Here is a 24,988-nt window from a genome sequence, read left to right on the forward strand (position 1 = left end):
CAGGACACGGGCGTCACATTTGTGGTTTGGCAGCGGTGGGATGTCCACATCACATATTAATTAGCTTGTAAATACTAACTGGCTTATAGTGGTGTGGGTAGAGTGAATCCTGTAGCTTGTGTACAGTGAGCTTTGAAGGTGTTTTTGTACAGCCACGCAGTGAATACTCAGAGTTCAGATCACAATTGTTTTACTTCTTTTGTTAGCTTAGTCAGGGTGAGCAGGAAGCATAGCATGTCAGCAGAGGAGTATGGAAAGCTTACAAGGAGCCAGCTGGCGGAGATGTGCTAGGCTTGGGGACTCGTGCATGGAGACATGACTAAGGCAGACCTGACTGCAGCCTTGGTTACAGCTGCATCAGAAAACAGCAACCAGACAATCAGACTGGCAGTGGAGATGTAATACCCTCGGAGAATGGACAGCTCAACCTTTCTGCAGTGGACTTAAAAATCCAGCTGGAGCTAGAGAGACTTGAGTTAGGAGGCCAGGAGTTTGGAAATGGAAGCAGCTGAGGAATCTACAGGCTGAGGAGAATGAGAAACTGGTACTTCTGGAAGCTGAAGAACAAGCGAGGCAGAGGCAGCATGAGAAGGAGATGCTGACTCTTCACCAGAGTCACGAGGTAATGGGGAAGGGAGTAACTGGACCCCAGAAGCACAACAGGTCAGTAAATTTCTTCCGCAGTTTAAGGAAGGGGATAATTTTGATAGTTTTGTTCATATGTTTGAGAGGGTATATGTAAACAGTATGAAGTTGACAAAGGGCTCTAGGTACGGTTCCTGACCCCCTTACTCCATAGTAAAGCTGTAAATGTATTATCTAAAATGTCTGACATTGCATGTTTTGATTATACTGCTGTAAAAATTGTCTATTAGAGTTTTTTAAGCTAACACCTGCAACATATAGGAAAAAGTTTCATGAGCACAGATGCAAGGCAGATGAAAGTGTGTGTGAATATGTTGCTGCACTGAGCACTTATTTCCATAGGTGGGTGAGTGGATGTCAGGTCACTTTTGAGGGGTTGGCAGACCTTTTGGTGAGGGAACAAGCCCTTAGCACTTTGCCTGAGGACATGAGGATCTGGTTAGCTGATAGACAATGTGCTACTTCAGATGTGTTGGGGAAGAAGGGAGACCTATAACTGGCAAGCAGGGCAGCCCCGCACAGGAAAGGGACCCCCAGTACTGCTCATGGGTCTAAAGGAACCCATGGTGGGCAGCACAGACTGCCACAACAGAATCTACTAGTAGCAGGGGAAGCCACTAGTCCAGGTACATGTCCAGGAGCTAGGGTTAAATGTTTTGAATGCAACCACGGGGCCATGTGGTATACAGGTGTCCACGGAAGCAAGGTGGGGAACAAAAGGTGAGAGAGCCAGTAAGTGGGAAAGACAAAATGCCAATAGTAGGTTGTCTTGAGACAACAGGGTTACTGAACTACCATCTTGCATATGTCCTGTTAGGGAAGGATTTGGATGAGGCAGTACCATGTGCTTATGCAGTTACACGCAGTCAGGCTAGGAGACAAGCATGTGGGTCTGGTAGCCTGGGGGAGACTCAGATAGACTGCATACTTGCAGCCAAGACTGATAAGGTGGTTACTTCAGGTAGTGAGCTAAGCTGTAGCAGTGAGACTGAAGGTGAGCCACAGCTGCTTGTGGGTACTGATGGTCCCTTGGACGGAGTGAATGCAAAGGCAGAGGTGAGTAGTAGTACCCAGGCTGACAGTGAGGCATCACTGTCAAAGAATGCCAGACTTCCTGTGGAAGGGGAGCAGGGAAGGTTTACAGAGAGAGAGTTGAGACAGGCTCAGCTGTCAGACCCTACATTGCAAGGCCTGAGGCAGGTAGCTAGGGAGGCACCTGATTCTCAAGGAAAGGGGGAATCTGTATACTGGGACAAAGGGTTACTATACAGACAGTGGACCCCTGAGGGAGGGCTAGAAGGTGAGAGTGTACAGCAGTTGGTAGTGTCTAGAGCCTACCATCTGGAGCTTCTAGCCATAGCCCATGATTTGCATGTCATACGGGCATAAAATGTACAAAGAGGCATATTATGCAAAACTTTTATTGGACTGGAATTTCCAAAGATGTAACAGGATACTGCACGACCTGTGAGCAGTGCCAAAATGTAGGCAAGGCAGGAGACAAGGTGAAAGCTCCTTTGATGCCTCTGACTGTGATTGAGGAGCCATTTCAGAGGATAGCTATGGATATTGTGGGTCCTCTGAGTACCCCAATTTCCACAGGGAAAAAGTATAGCCTAGTGGTAGTGGATTATGCTACACAATACCCTGAGGCAGTGGCTTTGTCCTCCGGTGAGGCAGAGAAGGTGGCAAATGCTTTGTTAAGAGATTTTCAGCAAGGTAGGTTTCCCAAAAGAAATACTGACTGACAGAGGTGCCAATTTCATGTCAGACCTGATGGCTTGTCTGTGAAAGTCCTATGGGGTGAAGCACATGAAGACCACCCCAGACTAATCGTCTTGTTGGGAGGTTAAACTCTATAATCAAGTCCATGTTACGGGCATTTGCAGATCAGTTTAAGAGGGAGTGGGACAAATATTTGCCCCATCTGTTTGCTTACAGAGAAGTTCCCCAGGAATCCACAGGTTTTTCACCCTTTGAGTTGCTGTATGGGCATAGGGTGAGGGGAGGTGTGGTATGACGGGAATGCTCGAGATAGACAGTATGCTGCAGGTAATGTTTCTCATTCCTGTCAGACACAACAAGCTGCAAGCAGCTTGGGAGGGAACCTACAAGGTGGGAAGAAAGGTAAGTGATGTTAATTACATGGTGGAACTGCTAGTCAGAAAGCAGGGGCACAAATTGTACCATGTTAACATGATGAAACCTTACCATGATAGGGAGGCCCTTGTGCTGAGCATTTGCAGTGGATTGCAGGAGGAGTCTGAGGGAGATCTGGGGACTGATCTCCTCAGTGAGGCTCGGGCTGACACCTCAATGGAAGGGGTAGCAATGTTCCAGCAGCTATCTCTTACCCAGGTTTGAGAGAATCCCAGCAGTGTTGCAGGAATTTGGGGACATGCTCACTGGGAAACCAGGGTGCACCCACCTGGGGCAGCTCCAGGTAGATACAGGGTCCCAAAGGACTATTAGGCAGGCCCTTTATAGAGTGCCTGAGAGAGTCAAACAGACTCTGAGGGAGGAGGTACAGGAGATGTTGGAACTAGGGGTGATTCAAGAGTCCAACAGTCCCTGGGCCTCCCTAGTGGTGCTGGTGCCAAAGAAGGATGGCAGCACCAGGTTCTGTGTGGACTACAGGAAATTAAATAGTCACACAGAGTCAGATGCTTACCCCATGCCTAAGACAGATGAGGCCCTAGAGCAGCTAGGTGGGGCTAAGTATCTTACAACCATTGATCTTACCAAGGGTTACTGGCAGGTGCCCTTGATTCCCAGTGCTAGAGAGAAGTAAGCCTTTGTGACTCCTTTTGGCTTGTATGAGTTCACAAAGATGCCCTTTGGGATGAAGAATGCCCCAACGACTTTCCAGAGGCTGGTAGATCGTATCCTAGCAGGAGGGTTTGCCCTTGCTTACCTAGATGATATTGCCATCTACAGCCATTCCTGGCCAGAGCACCTTCAGCATGTCAGGGAGGTGCTAGGCAGACTACAGAGGGCAAGGCTGACCATTAAGTCAAGCAAATGTCAGGTGGGTATGGCAAAGGTCTCCTACCTAGGACATAGAGTGGGGAGTGGTAAGACAAGGCCAGAACCTGCCAAAGTGGACGACATTCAGGCACGGCCTGCACCTCTTACCAAAAAGCAGGTGAGGACATTTTTAGGGACAGCAGGGTAACTACAGAAGGTTCGTCCCCAGTTATAGTACCATAGCTGCTCCCCTCACAGACCTAACAAGGAAGGACAGGCCAGATAAGGTAGTGTGGACCCCCAGCATGTGAGCGGTCATTCCAGAAGCTTAAAGAAGCTTTGGGAGGACCCCCTGTGTTAGCCAGTCCAGATTACAGCAAATAATTTGTTGTGCAGGTAGATGCTTCGAACCATGGGGTGGGGGCTGTACTTAGCCAGATTGCTTCAGAGGGGGAAGAGCACCCAGTGGTTTACCTCAGTCGTAGGCTCCAACCCAGGGAGGAATGCTATGCAGCTGTAGAAAAGGAATGTCTAGCCATAGTGTGGGAACTGCAGAAACTTCAGCCTTATCTGTATGGAAGGAAATTCACTGTTATGACAGATCACAAACCCCTAATATGGTTACACAGAGCCAGCCAGCAAAATGCCAAGTTGCTAAGATGGAGCCTGGGGTTGCAAGCATATATGTCAGTGCAGCACCACAGTGGGATTAGCAATGCTAATGCAGATGGGCTCTCAAGACAGGGAAAGGGGTAAGGTATACTCAGACAAACTTAACCCTCTCAGAGTTTCTCAAGGGTCACTTGAAAAACTAGCTTGAGTTCTCCAGGGAGGGAAGATATGTGAATATATGGGTGAAGGCTGCCAGCCTAGCCAGATAGAATTTTATAGATAATTCTATCATTTGTAAATATTAATATAAGGCAGAGTGTGAAGAATAATGTAATGGGAACCAGGAATGTGATTTTAAAAACAGAGAGAATCAGAGGGCATTAAGCATTTGTCTTGACCATCCAACTCATCAGCACTGCCTGTGTTCTATATGCAAGTTATTTTAGAAGTGTGTTTTCTCTTAGAAATCGCTAGAAACTAGACAGATTAGACTGTGTTTTTCTGTGATGTCAGAACTGTACTACTGAATTATTTTAAGTATTTCTCTGTGATCCCTGAACACTTGACTAGCATTGTGTAGCAGAAATTATTGTTTTGTGGTTTCAATTATTTATTATTAAATATTTTTACACCCTTTTACCTGTGGATGTTTTGTGCAGAGATAATTTAAGCTCTAGAGTACATTGCCTATTTATTGTGATTACTGTACCAAGTCACTCTAATACGCCTTGATTGTTTAGCTATACTACCAACTGGATAATATTACTGCACAGTAATAATTGGACACCCTTTTAAGGGCCTTTGAATAGCGGATAAATATTAGCTGGGTGGTGGCAGGGATTTCTACTGTAGTCTGGGTAAAAGGGGCACAGCTGGAGAACCTGTGCCAGCCTTCCCCATTAAGTGTCTATGTGGTTGCATAAACGCTTATCTCAAAGTGTGTGTGTGTCAGCTACTTGGACAGGGACACAAAGCACTGGTTGGACAGAGAGGGTGCTGGAGATTTTAGCTTGTCCAGCTGGCTGAGATCTGGGCCCTATAGCTTTGCCACTGGGGAGTCTTATTGGGACCTGGAGAGCAAGGGAGCGATCAGCCCCAGACTGACTGATATCTGTGTGCTCTTAAGGGAAATTGCACTTTACTGTATGTATTTGTTATCCTTTCCTCATATACGAGATGCCCTCTCTAGTGTTAGTGGTGAGGATTGAGGCTCCTTGATTGCTGGGCCAGGGCACAGGTGTCACAGCTATATTTCAGACGTTAGCCTATAAAATACTCAAGATGCGATGCTCTTCTATAAACTATTTCCACACGTGGACGGACACTTGCTTCCCCAGCACTACAAGGAAGAAGGCTACTACCATGTGTGGCTCGTATGATACCTTCATCTCCCCCAAAGTGCAGGAACCAACATATTACATCTATAAGGGCCCCATCCTGTATCCATGGACAGATTTACATCACTAGGAAGGGCTACCACTGCATCAACTACCAGGTAGTGTGCAATGCACAGGGGCTAATAAGCCATCTGTCTGTACAGCACCCTGGCAGTGTCCACCATTCCCAATATGGCATACACATCGCCTGCATAGCAGCTTCCTGCATGCTGACATCCCATAGGGTCATCTAATAGGGAAATGCAAATAAATCTGTACACACATATATCCACAACCACAAATAGTGCTTACCCAAGTCTCATTCCTCCCTCTTTTTTCTACCTCCCATGTCCCTCCTGTGTTGCAGCTTATGCAGGCCAACAATTAGATCCCTGGTTGATGACACCCAAATGGAACCCGCAAAGCATGTCCAAACAGCTATATAACACAACCCACGCACAAACCAGGAACATAGTAAAATGTATATTTTCTCTGCTTAAATCAAGGTTCTGCTGCTTAGAGATGTTGGGAGAGAGTACAATACAACCTTACCGCAGTTAACCAGCTTTTTGTAACAAACTGCATGTTCTATAACATGATCTTTATAAAGAAGACAGGCCAGCCAGCTAGAATCAATGGGGCTCTCCACTACTGCAGCGGCAGGATCTGATAGAACCATATGCACAACACCCAGCAAACAAATAGCAGCTACACAACAACCCCCCAGCTGTTGCTGTGCACAGCATACAGCAGCCAAGCTGAAGTGTCTATATCCAGTCCATCTATGTGGGCCCTGACATGTACACAGTGGCACTGCAGTGCTACAAACAGCAAAATAATGCATGCAATGATAATTAATGGCTATGACTACTGCACAGTCAAGTAACAGTGTGTGTCAGACATCTCTACACTCATCCCACAGAAAGCAGGATGGTGAGAATCAGAGACATTATCATTTGCACAGAAGCCAGAGACACATGGAAAAAACGTTGTTTGCACTGTTGGGGTGGGGAGCTATTGTTCAATGGAAGTGTAAAAGGGGGATCATGCGGAGGTGTGCTATCTCTGCAAAAGATGACTCCTCCATAGACTGGGTGGTGGTGCTACTACTATTATCCTATGAAACTATGATGGGGAATTGTGGGGGGAAACACTGCTGGATCATTTAGCAGGGCCCCTACAATATGTAGGCAGTACTGGCCCAGATACTCCCAGGACAGGGATTTCAGAATCTGTAAGGAGGGGGGCATACATAATCCATCCCAACCAAGGCATCCCTGCAATGCTGTGCAGTCCAATGTTGGGGTGGGTTTGCCACAATCACAGCCATAGCAGATGCAGACTGTGTTTCCTGTGATGGTGTTTCAATGTGGCTCTTATGAGTATGCACACACCTGCTGCCATGGGCAACACTAGGGCACAGGGAACTGAAAGCAGCATTTACAAACATCCATGGCCACCTTCATGCAAATGTTAAGTATGCCACCATTGACCAGAAAAGTATATAGCAGAATCATCCTTGAACTCCATGGTCTCACAGAGGCATTGCAGTGCAAGGCCACATCCATGTAGGGGCCACACACAATGCATATTATCTCCATTTTGGCAAGGGCAGCAGGGGACTGAGCCTAGATAATAGCCCTACACATCTCTTGAATGAGTCCAAGAGCTGCCTGCATGTCTAGAGCATACTGCGACAGCAGCTAACACCATGCACAAATGCAGTGGATATGCATACACACATTACACTGTAGTACCCCCCCCATAACAGGGATGGCACTCCATACTGTGCATCCTGTACAGCAAGCACAGGAGAGGCTACATTGCAACTGCTCACTCCTATACAGGAGGGAGACAAACAGTGTTAGTTAGCCTTGAGACAGTCAGTCAAGTTGTGGGCTGACTTAATTATCACAATTTGGGCAGGTACTGACCTCAGTCTTTTGTTCTGGCCTGCCTCAACAGTGGTATGCCTTGTGGACACAGAATAGGTACCTGTGTGAGACTGATTGCCCTGCCATCCCTAAAGCCCCATGTTGTGAATGATAATGACCATTTCTGCTTACCATACTGGGAGTCTCCCCAGACTATGTATGCCCAATGTTCCACTGCAGCACATTGGTAGTGGGCAGTGCAAGTTCCCTGGCATCAGTTTGGGCAGAGATGCCTTATAGGCAATGCACTGAAGTGTCGAGTCCGGCTGGTCTCCATGAGAGATAAATGGCATGCAGGCACCACCATAACTCATGTTCACTGTTCCCGGTATGATGCCTGTCCCTTCGTAACTATATAGGAATGCCAGGAATAACTCATAACTGGTGAGCGCTGTACCAGAGGGAGAGGCACCCTAGCTGCTATCCTGTCCACAACTATGATGCATGCATTTTGTGACACCTGTTTTACAGTGTTGTCAAAATACTTCTGACACTGCTGTGTGATGCAGTTCTTCTCATCAACAGCACTGACAAACTGCACCATTGTGGCCCTCATATGGTCTCCGAAAGGTTGGTACAAGCCCCCCCCCCCCCCCCCCCAACAGGTATCACTCGTGTCTACTGTGGCTGTAGCAAGACATTTTTCTCTGCATATCTGAACTTGTCCAACTTCTGCCATCTTTTGAGGACATACATACATCTAGAGTGACAAAATTACACAGTACTGTAAAGGTCATATGTGGATACACAAGGGTAGGAATAAAACTGTGACAGCAGTATGGCTCATTAGAAAAGAACTAGGTTACTAAGGAATGAGTACACTAGAAGGGTCACATGGATTTATGTTGACTTGCTGAAGGCAGTCTCAGTGAATGCAAAAAAATCAAAAGCAGTCCGCCAAAATCACATTCAGCAAATATTAAAAGAATGTTGAGATATTTTTTTTTTTTTTTGCAGAGGGCAAGCCCCTCCCCCCCCCCCCCCCCCACATCTCCCACACTCCTGGAATTATATATACCAACTCAAACGTCACACAACAGTAGAGAAAAAGGTGATCTGCACTGCCAATAAAGTGACTTTGGTGAACTGCTTTTGATTTGTTTGCAGACTTTTGGCGACCTGAAGTGCTCCCAAGCTACGTGTGTGTGAGTAGCACAGTATGTTGGAATAGGGGCTGTCATGCAGGGGGGATATGACTGGGATATGTAGCTCACTGAGATTTTCTGTGTGCTACCATGTATAGGAGCTTCCCTGGCAGCAGGCCCAGAGTTGGGATGTGTGGAATGTGAGGCTAGGATGTTTTGACTGGGCTAATGTTTATGGATAGACCCCTTCAGTTGTACATGTGACAGACAGCACTGTAGGTGGTCAACAGGAGAGCGGTCTACATTTGTATATTTGTGCATGGGTGCCTTTTGCAGGCTCATTCAGTTATGAACTGTAACCACCCCTTCATTTTGTTACCATCCCTTTATTTTGTAATGATACCATTCCTTCATTTTACCATTCCTTCATTTTACTATCCCTTCATTTTGTAATTATACCATTCCTTCATTTTATTACCATCCCTATATTTTGTAATGATACCATTCCTTCATTTTGTTACCATCCCTTCATTTGGTTTAAGACTGCTTCCTCCTATGCACATGCACACAAGGTACCCAATTAATGCAACACAGTCTACAGCAGACTGAATGTTTCTGTGGGGATTGCTGTCCTGTTGTGGTGGACTGCCTTCCCCAGACATGGTTGTAGCTAGACAGGTGCAAACCTGCAATAGAAAACAGCTGCAAGTGAATGCTGCAGGCAACCAGAAAACTGAATGCTGTATTTAACATAACTTAAATGTTACCAGAGGCATTCAACAAGGTAATCTACAGGTGTGTGTCTGATACTGTTAATATACCTTTTACCATAGCACTGAAGACCATTGTATACCTCCTGTGGGCTCTCTTCTATTTAAGTGCTGCTTCAGTTCTGGCTGAAAGAGATTCTAGCTGCTCATAGTCTGCTGATCGCTCTTCCTTGCTGTGCATATTGGTATCAGTAATGACAGGCTACCCACATGCATCATTAATACGTAGTAGTTTGCTCTGTATTTATGCTAACTGAGCTTGATTCCACCTTTGTTTATGAACTGCAATGTTTTACAGGCATACAACATACGGTGTAGAAACACTCTACTGCTTAGCACCAGCATGGAAAGCATTCACACACAAGACTTACACAACTACAAAGCAGTATTGTGAGTTACGTATGATTCTAAGTCCCATGTACAGGATGAATCTCAGGCTGCTATCTTGTTTTGCTATAGGTTCGTGATAATGGCTGTTGATGGTATTTCCCCATGAAAAATGCCAAACTCATTTAAGCAAAATTATGGTACATCCCTTCCGGGTTCAGTTCAGGCAGCAGTTAGACCATATCTATATCCTGTTAGGAAGGAGGATGCCTGGTCTGACCTGGTGGAGTATTTCATAAATATTTAAATTTAATGTAAATCGCCGCAGTGACCATCTCCTCTGAACTTCAATGTACAGCATTTTCAATCACGTTATGATACTAAGTGTAGTGCCAGCATTAGCACAGCAACTTGTGTTAGTGGCTGCTTTTGGAGACAATATCTGCAATGTGGTGCTTCATTCTCCCTCTCTGTCAGAGGGGTCTGCCAGTGGCTGACATACCATCATCGCCACAACCATAATAGTGTCAATACAGTGTGGACAGAGATGCCACAAGGGAGTTGGCAGATGTATACCATCCACCCACACAGTCAAGGGGGAATCTGTAGCTGCCTGTCTCAGTGGACTTGGTTTGTGTATCTAACTATTCCTGCTACCCAGACATTTCAGCATGTGACAGGGAACAGTTTCAAGGGCACTGGCAGTATGAATCCTACGCAAGTTCCTTGATGTGAGGATTGGAAAGAGCATAGATGGTTCCTATGGGCAGCAAACAAAAAAATACTACTATCCAGGCGCACAGCCCAATTCCTCGAGATCCTCACAGTCCCTTTATCCAAACAGTAAAAGACAATAAAGAGGGTGAAACATTAGATGTTCTGTAGTCCTATCTCGCCTTCATTCTTACTAATGGGAACGGAGCCAATCCTCAGCTCCAACTCGGCCTATTTACAAGCTCGAAATCTTCTAGTTGGGTCGTGGCTAAGTAGGCATCCCATGGTGCACCAGTACAATCCCCAGATCTAGTCTGCCACGTCGATGAGTTTGGATGTGCTTCTTCTTGGTCGTGACTAAGTCTTACACATTTTGTTCAAAAATTTTGGATAAATCTTCCGTTTCACATTTTGATAGCATTATATAGCATTGTATAGTTATAGTTAGTGCAGTCTTTGCAGTTAGAATAGTTGGCATTTATTAGAGCGCCGTTGTGTGCAATTTCTTTAAGTACAGTTGGCCTTATAGTATATTCCCCATTGGGATTTGACAAATTTAATGGTGTCACTAATCATGTTGCTGGGATATCCTCTCCTTTCAAATAAATCTGCTAACAGAACCATTTCTCCTTCCATGAATTCTCTAGTTGATGACATTCTGGCACATCTAATGCACTGTCCCTTCATAATATTTTTAAAAATGTGTGGTGGATGTTCACTACCAAAAAATATAGGATATATTTATATAGGATATATAGCTGAGGATATCCCAGCAACATGATTAGTGACACCATTGAATTTGTCAAATCCCAATGGGGAATAAAATACAAACCACTGCTAGGTCTTGATAAAGAGATGAACGCTAACTTGCAGAAAGCAAATATGGGTAGAGTGTGTGTTCTGACCTATACCCCTCACAGCACCAAGATTAAGGACATTATAAAGAAATATTGGGACATTATCACAGTATCAGATGTCAACAAAAATATACTGGGTGAGGAACCCAAGATAGTATACAAAACTGGTCCCAACATAAAAAGATTACTGGAACATTCCAAGTTAGGGAAAGGCAGAAACAATAATAAAGACAAGGTTTTCACCAGAAAGTGCGGAAGATGCAAACAATGTACACATATAAACACCAACAGTGATATTGTTTTGAATGACATTAATCACAGTAAAATTAGGAGCATAGGTGGAAATTGCAGCACCAAGCACATAGTATATTTAGCTCTGTGCAAAATGTCCAGCCTATTATATAGGCAAAACAGAAAGAGAGTTAAAGAAACGATTTATGAGCATTATTACAAAATTAGGAAAATGGATAGTAAAATGCCTATACAGACACATCAAGGAATATGGTGAGGGACACACATTCTCCTTTATGATAATAGATGAGGTGAAGGAAATTCCTTTTGGAGGGGATTGGAAAACAAGACTGGCCTGTAAAGAAAGCAAGTGGCAGATTTTAACTGATTCCACTAGGAATCCAGGTATTAACGATTTTATAAGTATAAAACCATTTTTAATTCTTGATACATAATATTTTTATGGCTGCAATATTTGATGAAATGTAAGTACACATATTGAATTTAATTCATGTTTTAGTATTTCAATCACAATACCATATGAATAATTATTTTTAGTGACTTTTAAAATCAATATTTATAATTATATATACATTTGTATTTACTTTTGGTATGTATATATATAAATCACCAAGATTTATATGTTTTTTACATAGGTCCAATATTAGTTACGTTACAAATGGAGTACTGTTTCTTTAAATTGAGTAACAAAGTTTTGGCGCCAAAAACTGTTTTTAAATGAGTTAATTAAATGTTTTGCACTAGTTCTGATGAAGTCTGCGATGGTGCAGATGAAAGCGCTCAACTAGTGCTTAAGGAATGCTATCGTTGTAATAAAGGATTTATTTTCAGTCTACAGCGCCTTTTTTGCTTCCTATGAGTTTGGAACTTCTGAGTTTGTTTACACAGCAATTGTGCTAGTGCTTCATTTGCTTCCTGCAAGTCTGGAACTATTGAGTTTGCCAAGGGAAGCTTCTTGTGTTTTCTAACTACAAAGTATTGGATTGGGTTTTCTCTACCACAAGCTAAACGGATAGTCAGGACTTCCTGAGCAACCAGGCATTTGCTCTACAACATTTCATCAGCTTTACAAACATTCTAAGGTACTTTTTTATGGTTGTTGTGGTCTCCCCACACAGACTGTTGTGAGTTGTGTTCAAGTTACTTTGCATCATTTGGAAGAGTTACAGGAATGTATATGCCTGGGATATAAACAGATTTAGTCCTACTTTACTTTTGAACTTCTAAACATCAGTGTATAACAGTGCATGAGTTTGGAACTTCTGAGTTTGTTTCATAGCAATTGTGCTAGTGCTTCTAGTGCTTCATTTGCTTCCTGCAAGTTTGGAACTATTGAGTTTGCAAAGGGAAGCTTCTTGTGTTTTTCTAACTACAAAGTATTGGATTGGGTTTTCTCTACCACAAGTTAAACGGATAGTCAGGACTTCCTGAGCAACCAGGCATTTGCTCTACAACATTTCATCAGCTTTTACAAACATTCTAAGGTACTTTTTTATGCTTGTTATGGTCTTCCCACACAGACTGTTGTGAGTTGTGTTCAAGTTACTTTGCATCATTTGGAAGAGTTATAGGAATGTATATGCCTGGGATATAAACAGATTTAGTCCTACTTAACTTTGAACTGCTAAACATCAGTGTGTAACAGTCTTTTTGTTACACTTTAGTTCAACATCTTGCCAATTCGGCGAAGCAGTGAGGTTTCTGTGGATTTAAAAGAAGTGTTTTTCATCTTTTTTTCGTTCTGTTTTATCAGTGACATAATTCAAGTTTCATATATCCGTGTCATTTTTTTGAACTTTAGTAGCTATCCCAGCTACGGTCCACCACTAGTCTATCTGCAGGATCTGATTATATTTTACCAGTTGTTTGTTCTTGCACATCCTTCTGTTGTAGAGTTTACTGATAGCTGGAGACCACCAGATTGGCTTATTTTTTTTGGAGGAGAGCATCTTAGTTCTATTTGGTATGGCAAGGTCCATGCATTTGTGTACATGCTCGTACAGTGCATTGGTGTATGATTCGTCAGTCATGCAGCTATTTTCCATTGGCATGGGTACAGAGAAGTTACCCACCTCTGTTTTTAGAAGCCCAAAGTCAGCTTTACAGAGGTTTTTCAGGGTGGTCACTTTAGCAGAGGGTGTAAGTGAGATGGCGATTTCCATGGTGATCTGTTTGTGGTCAGATTTAACCAGGGAGGAACTGACTATAGGTGTGGAGCAATGGTCTCCCATGCTGGTGATAACCAGGTAGAGGATGTTGCTTCCTCTAGTCGGGGTGAGAATGAGCTGGTCCAGGACACTGGAACTGATAAATTCCAGAAAGCGTTGGGCCTGTACATTGGTACTTGAATAGTTTTCTCAGCTGATGGAAGGGTAGTTGAAGTCACCCAGTATGAGAGTATTGGGTTGGACCTTGATACATTCCAGGGTGCTTAGGAACTTGGACTGAAAGTCTAGGGACGTTTGGGGTTCTGTAGCAGGCTATGACTTGTATCACTGTCTTACTCAGAGTTAGTTGTACCTGAAGTATCTCGGATGCATTGTGCTGGGCCTCCAGTCTAGAGGTGTGCATATCCTTTAAGAATATAGAGACATCACCGCCTTTGGAGCTTCCAGCCATTTTCTGGGGCTGAAAGGTATGGAATGAGTTGTAGCCTGGAAGTGCAGGGGTGCTTTCTGCTTCTTTAAACCAGGTCTCTGTTACAGAACAGATGTCGACATTCTCCATTTTGAGGATAGCTTTCGAGTGAGTGCATCTTGAGATTTAGACTTCTAGCACTGAGCAGCATGACCCTCAGATTGCATTTGTTTGTAGTTGTTATGGTGGAATTTTGGTCTTTGGAACATTGCCTAAAAAAGGCACTACAGAGGTGGCAGGAGCCTTAGCCAGTACCCAGAATCCCAGGGCTGACAGATGCAGGCAGGCTCTGGCAAAGCATCAACATCCGTCGATCATGTCGTCCCAGACAGACAGATACTGGATCCCCTTAGAATGACATCAGAAACTTAGCCAATTGTTGAAGTCAATCATTTTCTGTTCGTACTGTGGTATCTTTCTGGGTGATGGTAGAATACTGCTCAGGGCTATGGTCATACCTGCCTGGGCCACATAATACGAGAGTTCCATCACATCTCTTTTCATGTAGTCCAGAGAGGTACGTCTCAAGTCAGTCACACCCACATGGACAATGACTGAGTCATATTTGTACTTGTTGTGGCGTGACCTGAGTGCATGTGTTATGTGGTGGATCCTGGCATCTGACAGACAACTGACTGTCACCTTCTTGTTCAACCTAGTGAGTGGGGCATCAGTGTACCTCACAATTGAGTCTCCTATTTGTACATTGGGCAAAGTGTTTTGCCTTGGGCACACTGTAGTGGTGAGCTATGTGTTCTGGGGTTGGCGTTGTGTTGTGGTGGTCGAGTGCATTTCTGTCTTGGCGGTCTCTGTTTGGGTAAATTTTTATTGAGACCCTCTGCAAAGGTGGGTGTATGGTTTGTGTTTCTGTGTGTGGGTTGTGATGGTTGGTGTTTTGGAGGGCTGTGTGTTCTATGTAGTGAGTTGCAGGTGTTGACCTTCTCCTCTTGACCAGCTAGTCCGGTCTTGGTTGGAGCATGCACTGCTTCCAGTTTAGTGATATAAGTGCATCTCTCACAGGTATGAGTGTTGGGAGGTAAGAAGAGAGGGTTGTCTGTGTACATTAGACAGTTGTCACACTCTCAGAATGCCCAAGTGCACCAGGTTAGCAGTAGAAAGCTCAGGAAATTGCCCTACAATCATACCAGGAGGGGTGGTCATAACTAATAAGTACTGGTGCTGTTACTGCGTAGGAACAGCTAGTGCTGATAGCACCTAAGTGTGCTACAATAAATACTACAAAAGCCTGTTAAAGTGCTAGCCGAGTAAGCTAACTGAAGTGTAAAAAGTAAATGAACAAGCACGTTCTAAGGGGAAAATAAATTGAAGAGCAGACTTTCTGGCACCGGTAATAGTTTACCTCAGAAAGTTGAAAGGGATGGAAAAAATGCCCAAATGACCAATAAACTACAATTTCTGGGCAAGAAATCACTCCTCTTGTGGTAGATAAAGACTACCTAGTGCTTACCACTCCCACTAAGCCAGAAGGCTTCTGTCCAACACAAAAGGTCTTTGGGGGGGGGTCCCCAGAATCTTACAGAACAGTCCTGGATACAGCAAATCTGTATCTGGACTAGACTAGTTACAGGAAAGTTGGGAAACAAGCTTAGAACTTTTTTTTTTTTTTTTGCAGGAAAAACAGTTAAAACAGTAGCAAAACACTTTAAATGCAGTACAAGCTAGCACACGAGTATGTAGCAATATTAAGGCAAATACAGTTTAAATAAATTCAGATAAATTAAAAACGACAAAAAACAAGTGCAGAAAGCAGTAAATTAAGAAAAATCAAAAATGGAGTCACTGAGTGCAGAGTAAGTGCACTTGAACACTTAAGAGCACACAGAACAGCAAACTAAGGTAATAAGATAGAAGACAGTTAAGTAAGACCAGCTGAATAACTTATAAATTTATTTATTTAAGATTTGTTTACCGGGAAAGTCCGACTTGGAACAAAGCCATTTTTCAGCGGGGGCCCTGGGAAAATGCTCCAGATGCATGTCTTTGAATTAATTTTTTTTTGCTTTTAGTGGAGAGGGATGGAACAGAGCAGATTAAGAGACTATAGGGGTTGTCCTTCCCAAGTGCTCTGTCTGTACACAGCAGAAGAGATGGGACTGATAGAATTGTCTGAAATCAAAATATGATCTCACTGTACTCTGTTGAGTGAGGAAATGAGATGGCCCCAGGGGGAGTGTTCAAAAACAAATTTACAGCAGGGGCGGGCAATTCCAAAACCACCAAGATTAACACCACAACAAGAACAGGCAGGGAGGGTGGGAAACTGCAGAAAGACAGAGACCACAATAGTCAATTAATATTCAATGAAACAAATAACTAATCTTAAATAATGCTAAGTGCAGAGAAAAGTATACTTAAATCACCATGTGTGTCCAGTTGATTTTCACAGGTAAATCACAGCAGCCAACAGCTCAGATGTTGAGCAGAATTGTGTAACAGAAAACATCTGCTGCATCCATGAAAAAAAAGGTAATTATAAACTTGCTTTACAGCACGGATGACAATGACCATGATACTTAAGAGCACAAATGTACCAGTCACTGAAAGCCAAAAACACATTCAGTATAATAATAATGACAAAAATCAAGAAGATCCCTCTTACCTAATCCACATTTTCCGCATATTAAAATTTGATTCAGTGGAACCGATGTCTGCCCTGAACACATGCTACACTTTGGCTGTTCACCTGGAATGCCAGCTTAAAAAAAAACAAGACTTAGTTAAATGCGGTACTTCACAGTTTGATGACACTTTCAAATCTATAGTATAACAGCACAGAGAGAAATACACCACGGCCACTTGAGGAAAGAAAAATTGTTTAATTCAGTTAGCAGTTTCATATCCTGCCTGGACACTTCATCAGACTTACAAAACCAACAGTATTACTCAACTTTAAATATCAGCATCACAAGTCAGTTAGCCAATCACTAATCATACTCTACCTTTCAAAAATTTAAAAACACACTGCAGAATATTTTTCACTGAGAAGGTGGCTTTACATGTATTAGATAAGGTTGATGAATATTGACATCTTGTGGTCAATATATGAATGATACACAGTAAAACAATGAATGATTTTACATGTACATGGATGCATTAGATGCTGTGAATGAATTCTATATTTTTGTATAGACAACTTTAGATGTTTTTATAGACCTATAAGTTTTTCACATATATATTTTTTCTACAGATGTCTTCTGCATTGACTGTGTGCTTTTTATGTTTTAATATATTGTTATATATACAGATAGCTCTCAGGATGAACAACTGCATTGTGTTTTTAAATTTTCGAAAGCTAGAGTATGATTAGTGATTGGCTAATTGACTTGTGATGTTGATATTTAAAGTAGAGTAATACTGTTGGGTTTGTAGGTCTGATGAAGTGTCCAGGCCGGACACAAAAGCGCTAACTGAATAAACTATTTTTCTTTCCTCAAGTGGCCGTGGTGTATTTCTCTCCTTGGTGTTATACTATTTTGCTGTGAACTTTGGTCTTTTTCAGACACACATTTTATTCTCAGACAGCTGCTTTGTTAAATTTACTTTCAAATCTATCACTGCAAACATTGCAAAGATAAATACAAAGAAGCAATGTCTTAATGTATGTAAGTTTTATTACCCCTGGTCTCCAGTTAGACACTTTTTCAGTGGAGGCCCAGTGAGAAAAGTTCCACTGCAGTAGCTATTACACAAAGTATTATCAATCTTTTGAACAGAATGACTCAATGCATGCAGGATTCAGCAAGACAGCAGACACAAGTAAAATAACACCGCTAGATACTGACAGGAAGTGGTACATACAGACAAAACAGAGCTTTATAATAAGACTCAAATAGGCAGTGCAACCATTCATAGAACAGGTGAAGCCTTTACAAAGAGAAACGTAATGTTACTAGTCTTCTCAGAAATTAACTAGCCTCGCTCTCAACCTCTTCCAATGAACTCAGTACAAGACCTTTCTAACAGCCCTGACATGGATAACCCAGTGCTTTCTCCTTACCACAGACAGGTCACCCCTGCTCTGCTTGGAGAGATATTCTAACAGAGGATACCACAGCCTCAAATTTCCTTGATCTGGAGCCAAGTAACTTGAGAGGCTAAGACTCGGGATTAGGTTGCTTGACCTTGGGCTCCAGCCTTTTTGTTATTGGTACCAAAGGTGGAAGTTACAGGTACACCTCTTCTGGTCCCCTCTTTCTGTGCTGTGGAGGACAAGTGGCACAGGCTCAAGTCTTACTAGTTCAGGAGAGGCTTGGCTCCTAGCATGTACAGGGACTGGAAAACCATGTTGGAAGTGGATTTACTTGCAGGAAGGTTAGGCCAAGACCAATTCTATAAGTTCTATAAGATTTGATCCTTGTGGAAATGTTTCAAACTATAACTGGGACTGCGCAAAATAAACTCTCATTCACCACCCAGTTTTTTCTTTCTTTCTGAAGACAGTGTTTGACATTGTGCTTCTGTGCTATGACCCAATAGACCAATAGCCTCTTTTCAGAAGTGAGACCCGAGATGGTATTCATACTAATTAGGGCAAATTTGGCCAGGGCAGCAGGGAACTTCCCTGCCTCTTTTCAGTAGGTGCCATGGGATCTTTTACAGGCACCTGAGCTACCATCGGCTCAGGTAGATGGAAGCTCAGTTTAACATCTTTTCCAAAGGACAACACAATTACAAGTGCAGCATTCCACTTGTGTTGCACTCTGTGCTGGCAAATTAATCTAACTGCCTGGTATGAAAATAGAGCCCAAAGATTTCTAACACAAGGCAAGTGTGCTACCTACTGAGACTACTCTAATAGCTATGGGAATGCATAAACTTTACCAACCATAACTGGGATCATGATCCACACTGTAAGAAAGGTATGGTGAACTTAATGGCTCTACAGATAGCTGAGCTTAGGAAGCTGAACATGACATTATGATGTGCAGTGGTACAGATTTAGACTTATGGAAAGAGCAATCAATAAAACAGAAGTTATGAACTTACCATAACTTGGCATCTATGTCGCCCGCTTTCATTATATATCACTACTGGGTCTACGGATTCAACCTCACATCCAAATCGGCCATTTCTCCAGACTTATGATCCGAGCCTCAAGCTCCTCCCTCTCCCGTAATGCCCTACTCCTTCTCTAACCCATCAGATTCAGTTTGCTGCCCTCTCAAAGGTACTGCAGTGGTGGTACTGTGGTAGCATTGTCGCCTCACAGTAAGACGTTGTCCTGTTCGATTCTCAGCTAGAGCGTCTTGTGTGTGGAGACATGCGTGAATGGGCGTACCCTCGTTGAAGGTTGTGCGTCAGGGCCGGCAACTCGGCACGTAAAAATCTACTACCAATCATTAGCGGACCGGAGTTCCGCTGTGGCGACCCCTAACCGGGAAAAGCCGAATGACACAAACTAACAGAAAAAAAAAAACAAAAAACAAAAGAAAGTGACCACACTGAAGCTCAAACTAGGAACCGATGGGTTCCCATATCCTCTTTATTGCTCTCAGCTAATTTAGGTTGGGGAAGGTGGGTGGGATGTGATGCATAATGAAATTGGACAACACAGATGCCAAGTTATGGTAAGTACATAACTTCTAATCTATTGTCCATTTTATTAAGCGTCACTATTTGGTCAGAGTCCCCAGCTATGTAAACTCTGGGTGACCCTCAAGAAAGGATATGCCTAAGCACCAAGGAGCCAAAGGATTCTCTTCTTCTAGAAATAATGTCCACTTATAGTGAGATTCAAACTTCTGAGATTTGGACCAAGTTGCTGCTGCACAAATTTCGTCAATAGAAGTTCCTGCAGAGAAAGCAGACAAGGTAGACATGGACCTGGTAGAATGAGCTCTAACAGGATGGGGAAGTTGCATGTCATGCTAGGAGTAGATCACAGAAATACAATCAGTAATCCACTTGGCTATGGTAATTTTGGTTACAGCCTGACCTAATCTATTTGGTGAGAAGGAGATGGACAATTATTCAGATTTCCTGTGTGGTTTAGTTCTGTGTAAATAAAAGCGCAACTGTCTATGCATATCCAGTGAATGCAGTATATATTTGCCCTTAATGGAATACTTTGGAAAGAATACAGGCAGGTGAATGGTCTGGTTAATATTTGTCTCTGTGGCAACCATCAGTATGAAGGAAGGATTTGTTCTGAGGGAGAGACTATCTTTGAAGAAGGTAATGTAAGATGGCTGGGAAGACAGAGTTTGTTATTCCAACACTCTTCTGCTGAAGTAATGGCCACTAAAAAGCAGTTTTCCAAGATAAGTACTTTAAGTCACATAAGATAGCAGGTTCAAAGGGTCTCTGAGTAAGGCCCTGAAGCACAAGAGTGAGATCCCAAGGAGGGGACGGATCTTTTATTGGAAGTCTGAGATGAAATACTTCACTCATGAAGGCCCTGCATAACCTTGAAGTGGAGAGAGAAGATGAAAGATTGTTACCTTTCCCTACATGAAAATGTGTAAATTTGTAATAGCTGCTAGTTGTAAGTTTATAGTGCAAAAATTAGCTCTATGCTGAAAAACTGAACCGAAAAATCGAAGAATATCCGAAAGAGGCAGAAAAAGGATCAATATTCTGTCCCGATGCCCAAATGGAAAATCTGCTCCATTTTCTATTACATATTTTCTTGGTGGAAGACTTCTGAGAAGCAAGTATAATTTCTCGAACCAGGGAGGCCAGCCTGGACTTTCGTAGAATCACTGGAAGTGGAGAAACCAAGCAGTTACTCTCAGGGATCGGAGATTGGGAATCTGACTTTGTGATGGATGAGGAAATTAGATCCTGCCTGGGATCCAGTATTCATGGGAGATACTTGCTGAGAGACTGCAGGAAGGGGAGACATATCTGACGAGGCCAGAAGGGGGCAATGAGGATTAAAGTGATCTTCAACCTGCTGGCTTTCTGTAAGACTTAGGGAATCGTAGGAATTGGAAGACAGGCATACAGGAGACTTGGGGGGGGGGGTGATAGTGGACTACAGCATCCCTGGGTGACTCCCCCAAGGGGGGGATCAGAGTGAACTACTTGCTGCACTTGCTGTTCAGGGGAGAGGCAAAGAGATCACAGCAAGGTTGGCCCCAATGGCTGAATATTTTATTCACTACTGACTGGTTCAGGGACCACTCATGTGGGCTTAATATTGATCTGCTCAGTCTGTCTGCCAGAATGTTGGACTCCCCCAGAATGTGTGCTGCAATGGGAAAGTGGTTTGAAAAGATTGCCCATTCCCAAACCCTCAGACTTCCTGCACAACGGGTGTGATAGGGTTCCCCCCTGCTTGTTGATGCACCAAACAACAGACATATTGTATGTAAAAATTGCAATTGTTCCCAGAGGCAGGCAGTCCTGAAAGCCTTGCAACGTCAAAGAACTGCTCATCTCCAGGACATTTATGTGCAATTTTATCGCTGTCGTGGACCAAGTGCCTTGGACCATTCTTCCCTGAAAATGCCCCACCCCCACCAGGAAGCATCCATGGTCACTGTGGCTACAGGAGGAGGAGAATTGAAGGGTCTGCCAAGATGGAGGTGATCTATAAGCATACAACACTGCAGATGATGCCTGCAAAGCATAGTAAGCCTGATGGAGGTGGACACTGGATAATACAGAATAGACCATTGGACCACTAGGGTCCACTGGAGAACTTGCATGAAGAATCTTGGTAGAGGGACCAGAGGAATGGCAGCTGACATGGACACTAGGGCCATGAGGACCAGGCGAGCTGGCGGTGTCAGGGTACAGTAAGTTCTCAGTTAACAAGAACTCAAGCAACAGGCACAAAAATATTGAAGAAATGCAGTGCAATTTTCATGTGCTGCACCTTGTTTCCCCCCGCAGAAACATACCTTGTGTTTTTAGAGATTTAAAAAGGAAGACAGGAATAAATTCCCTCTCTTCCCCAACCTGAGAACAAGTTAAACCAAATAAATAGTATATGGTACAGTACAAGTCAGGCTTGTTTTTAAAGCAACTCTCAAGCAACCAGAAACTACAGTTATTCGTCATCTACCAAGCCCCATGGTGTTGGTTAACTGAGTTTACTGTATCTAGCAACAGTTGTACCTGCTGTCTCAATGATCTTATTCTCTGTGGAGGTAGGGCAGCTATCTGTGTAGTTGTATTGTCCTGTATGGGAGACATCTCTGACTTCGCCAAATTCTCGGATTCCCAGGCGACTGAAGAGTTGTAGCATAACCTGAATGGCTTGAAGTAGTTGATGCCCTGTAGGTGCTGTCAGCAGCCAACTGATTAGGTATGGAAACACCTGGAATCCTTGCAGACAGAGGTAGGCTGGAACCACTTACGCAATTGGTGAACACCGGGGGGGTCCTCTGAACTGGTAATGAATGGTTCCCAGTCAGAAGCACAAATGTCTCCTGGAGTACCTGTTTATTTTGATATAATAGTACACGTCTTTGAGATCTATAGAGTACATCCAATCGTCCTTGCATTGAAGCGGCAGAATGTATTGTACCATAACCATGCGAAACTTCGACTTCTTTACAAACACATTCAGACTGCTCAAGTCTAAGATCGGTCGAAGGTTCCTCCATTTTCTCTGTCACCAAAAAGAAGCACGAGTAAGCTTTGCATTCTTGATGTTCGGATGGGACCTCCTGGATGACTTTTTTTCTAGAAGTATTTGAATTTCCAGAAAGGTATTCTCCCTCTGACTGGGTGGCACATTGGGATGATACCTCCCAGAACTGGGAGGAGAAAATGACAAGGGAATATAGTAACCTCTGGAAATTATACTCAACACCCAGCTGTCGTTCATGTTTGCCCAAGTGTCTAGGTGCAACAATAGTCTACCCCTGACTGCCCAGAGCAGAACAGTCGGGCAGCGCCTCAGGAACGTTGATAGGGCCTCACAGAGAAGGGTTCTTTAACTCTCTGGTTTTGTGAACCTCTTCTCCCTCTGGGATGGCGCTGACCATTAAATCCTCTCCCTCTGGCTCTAGAAGAGGATTCATCTTGTGAATCCACGAAAGACCCTTGAGACGTACAGAACATTATCTTCCCACTCCATTGGTTCCTGAAGGTGGTCCACTTGGAAGAAGAAAACTTGATTCCTACGGCAGATAAGGTCTTAACTTCCTGTTCACTGCAGGTAAGAGTTTCTTTAACTGACAAATAAGGAAGAACCTTCTAAGGGGGCATTAATGAAGGACATCTTAAAGGGATCTGCAAACCTGCAAAGCCTCATCCAGGCATGTCTCCTATGGGCTATGCCTGAACCAGCTTCCCGAGAGGTTCCTTCTGCAGCATGAGAGATTAGCCTCATCGAGGAATTAGCGATGTAGGACATAGTGGTCAGTTGGGGAGATACCTTCTTGAGGTCCTTCTCAGACAAAGACTGCGTCAGAGAGTTTGTGATTTCCTTGATTAGGTCTCTCTGGAGGTGCATAAGTGTGCCAAGTAATTTAATGCTATCAGCATAAAGGTGGCTGAGACATGCACGTGCTTCCCATGTCTGTTCAAAGCCCAAGACTCTCTGTTTGGGGAATGAACACAGGAGCTCTGCTCAGCTAGCTCCTTCTTAATAGCTGCTGACACAACAATGGCATCAACTGGGACACCTTTACTCCACAACGGTCACGGGGGGGGGGGGGGCGACTAAGGTATTTATCTGCACATTTAGTGAGAGACTCCATGGTGTCTAGCTCCTTCTAAGCCTGGTGGGCAATTAGGTTAATCAGCTCATCCACTGGTGGGGTCACACCGGACACAGATGGGCCCGTCCTGAAGGCCTTCAGGAACACTGACTTCTCAAAGGAAAGGAGTTAGGATGACCAGCCACCCTTTTAAGCATTTCCAAAATATCCCCAAAGGACTTGTCATCGGGTGGAGATGGGGGGGATCCTTCCCCTTCATCGAAGTCCGTGTCCTCTGTCAAGGAATCCAGATGGTAGTCTAAGTGCTTCCTCTTCCATGGTCTCTTCTGATGAACCTCCCTCATGGGATACTCGAGACAGGACTTGAAAGACAGGGAGAACTCTTGTTGAGGGTAGGTCTGGAGGCGCTCTGGGAGGCGCTGACTACTGACAGGATGGATGAAAGCAAAGCTAGATCAGGAGGAGACTGGGTAGGAACTGGGGAAAGACTGGCCGCATCTTACAATTTGGAGAAAGCTCTCTGTGCCACCTGGAAAGCAGACGAAGCCAGGGAAGACTGCCTCTTCACTCTAGGAGCCAGAGTTACCAAGGGGGAGAAGGATGAAGCCATCCTGGATCCGATGCCTCCAGAAGACATGGGCCTGAACTGGCAAGGGACGAGGCCCCCAGGGGCATGGATGGCTCTGAAAAGGTTGCAGCCGAAACCAACCTAGAAGAGTCAGCACCAACGTCTCTGGTTTGGGACTCACTCCGCTCTGAGGGTATTGGAGCTAGTCTGGGACACTGACGGAGTTGAAGAAAGACAGATTCCACACTCCGATGGCAGCTCACTTGGGAAAACCTGATCCTAGAATTCCAAAACTGAAGGTTGGATCAGAAGAGGAGTTTGAGGTATTGGGGTTGGAGCTCTCATGGATCCTGCATGGGCCGAGATGGCAAGATCGCCAGCTGAATTTGGACTTTGAGGAAACTCCACATCATCCTGTCCATTTCTGAATGTGACAGTTGAGAGGATCTCGAGGAGGTCAAAGAATGGGTGGACCTGACAGGGGACAGACTTGTCCAGACGGCTGGGGTTGGGGAAGCAGATTTGTTCCGATGTGGAGTATAACTCGGGGATCTCTGAAATGGGTGTTTCTGACCCAAGGAAGTGTTGTCCATAGACTGGAAACTT

At 43.9% G+C, this 24,988-nt stretch overlaps 1 protein-coding gene across 1 annotated transcript in view; it reads right to left on the reverse strand.

Annotated features, from left to right (window-relative positions):
- The window catches only part of PHF19 (PHD finger protein 19), a 1,075,260-nt gene that overhangs the window by 402,308 nt on the left and 647,964 nt on the right, over positions 1–24,988 (reverse strand). Inside the window, 1 exon segment of the mRNA XM_044058373.1 lies at positions 16,797–16,892. Coding sequence (XP_043914308.1) covers positions 16,797–16,892 — 96 coding nt within the window.

This window comes from Protopterus annectens, chromosome 16.part0 (genome assembly GCF_019279795.1).
Source record: "Protopterus annectens isolate FY-2018-M chromosome 16.part0, PAN1.0, whole genome shotgun sequence".
Classification (NCBI taxonomy): domain Eukaryota; kingdom Metazoa; phylum Chordata; order Ceratodontiformes; family Protopteridae; genus Protopterus; species Protopterus annectens.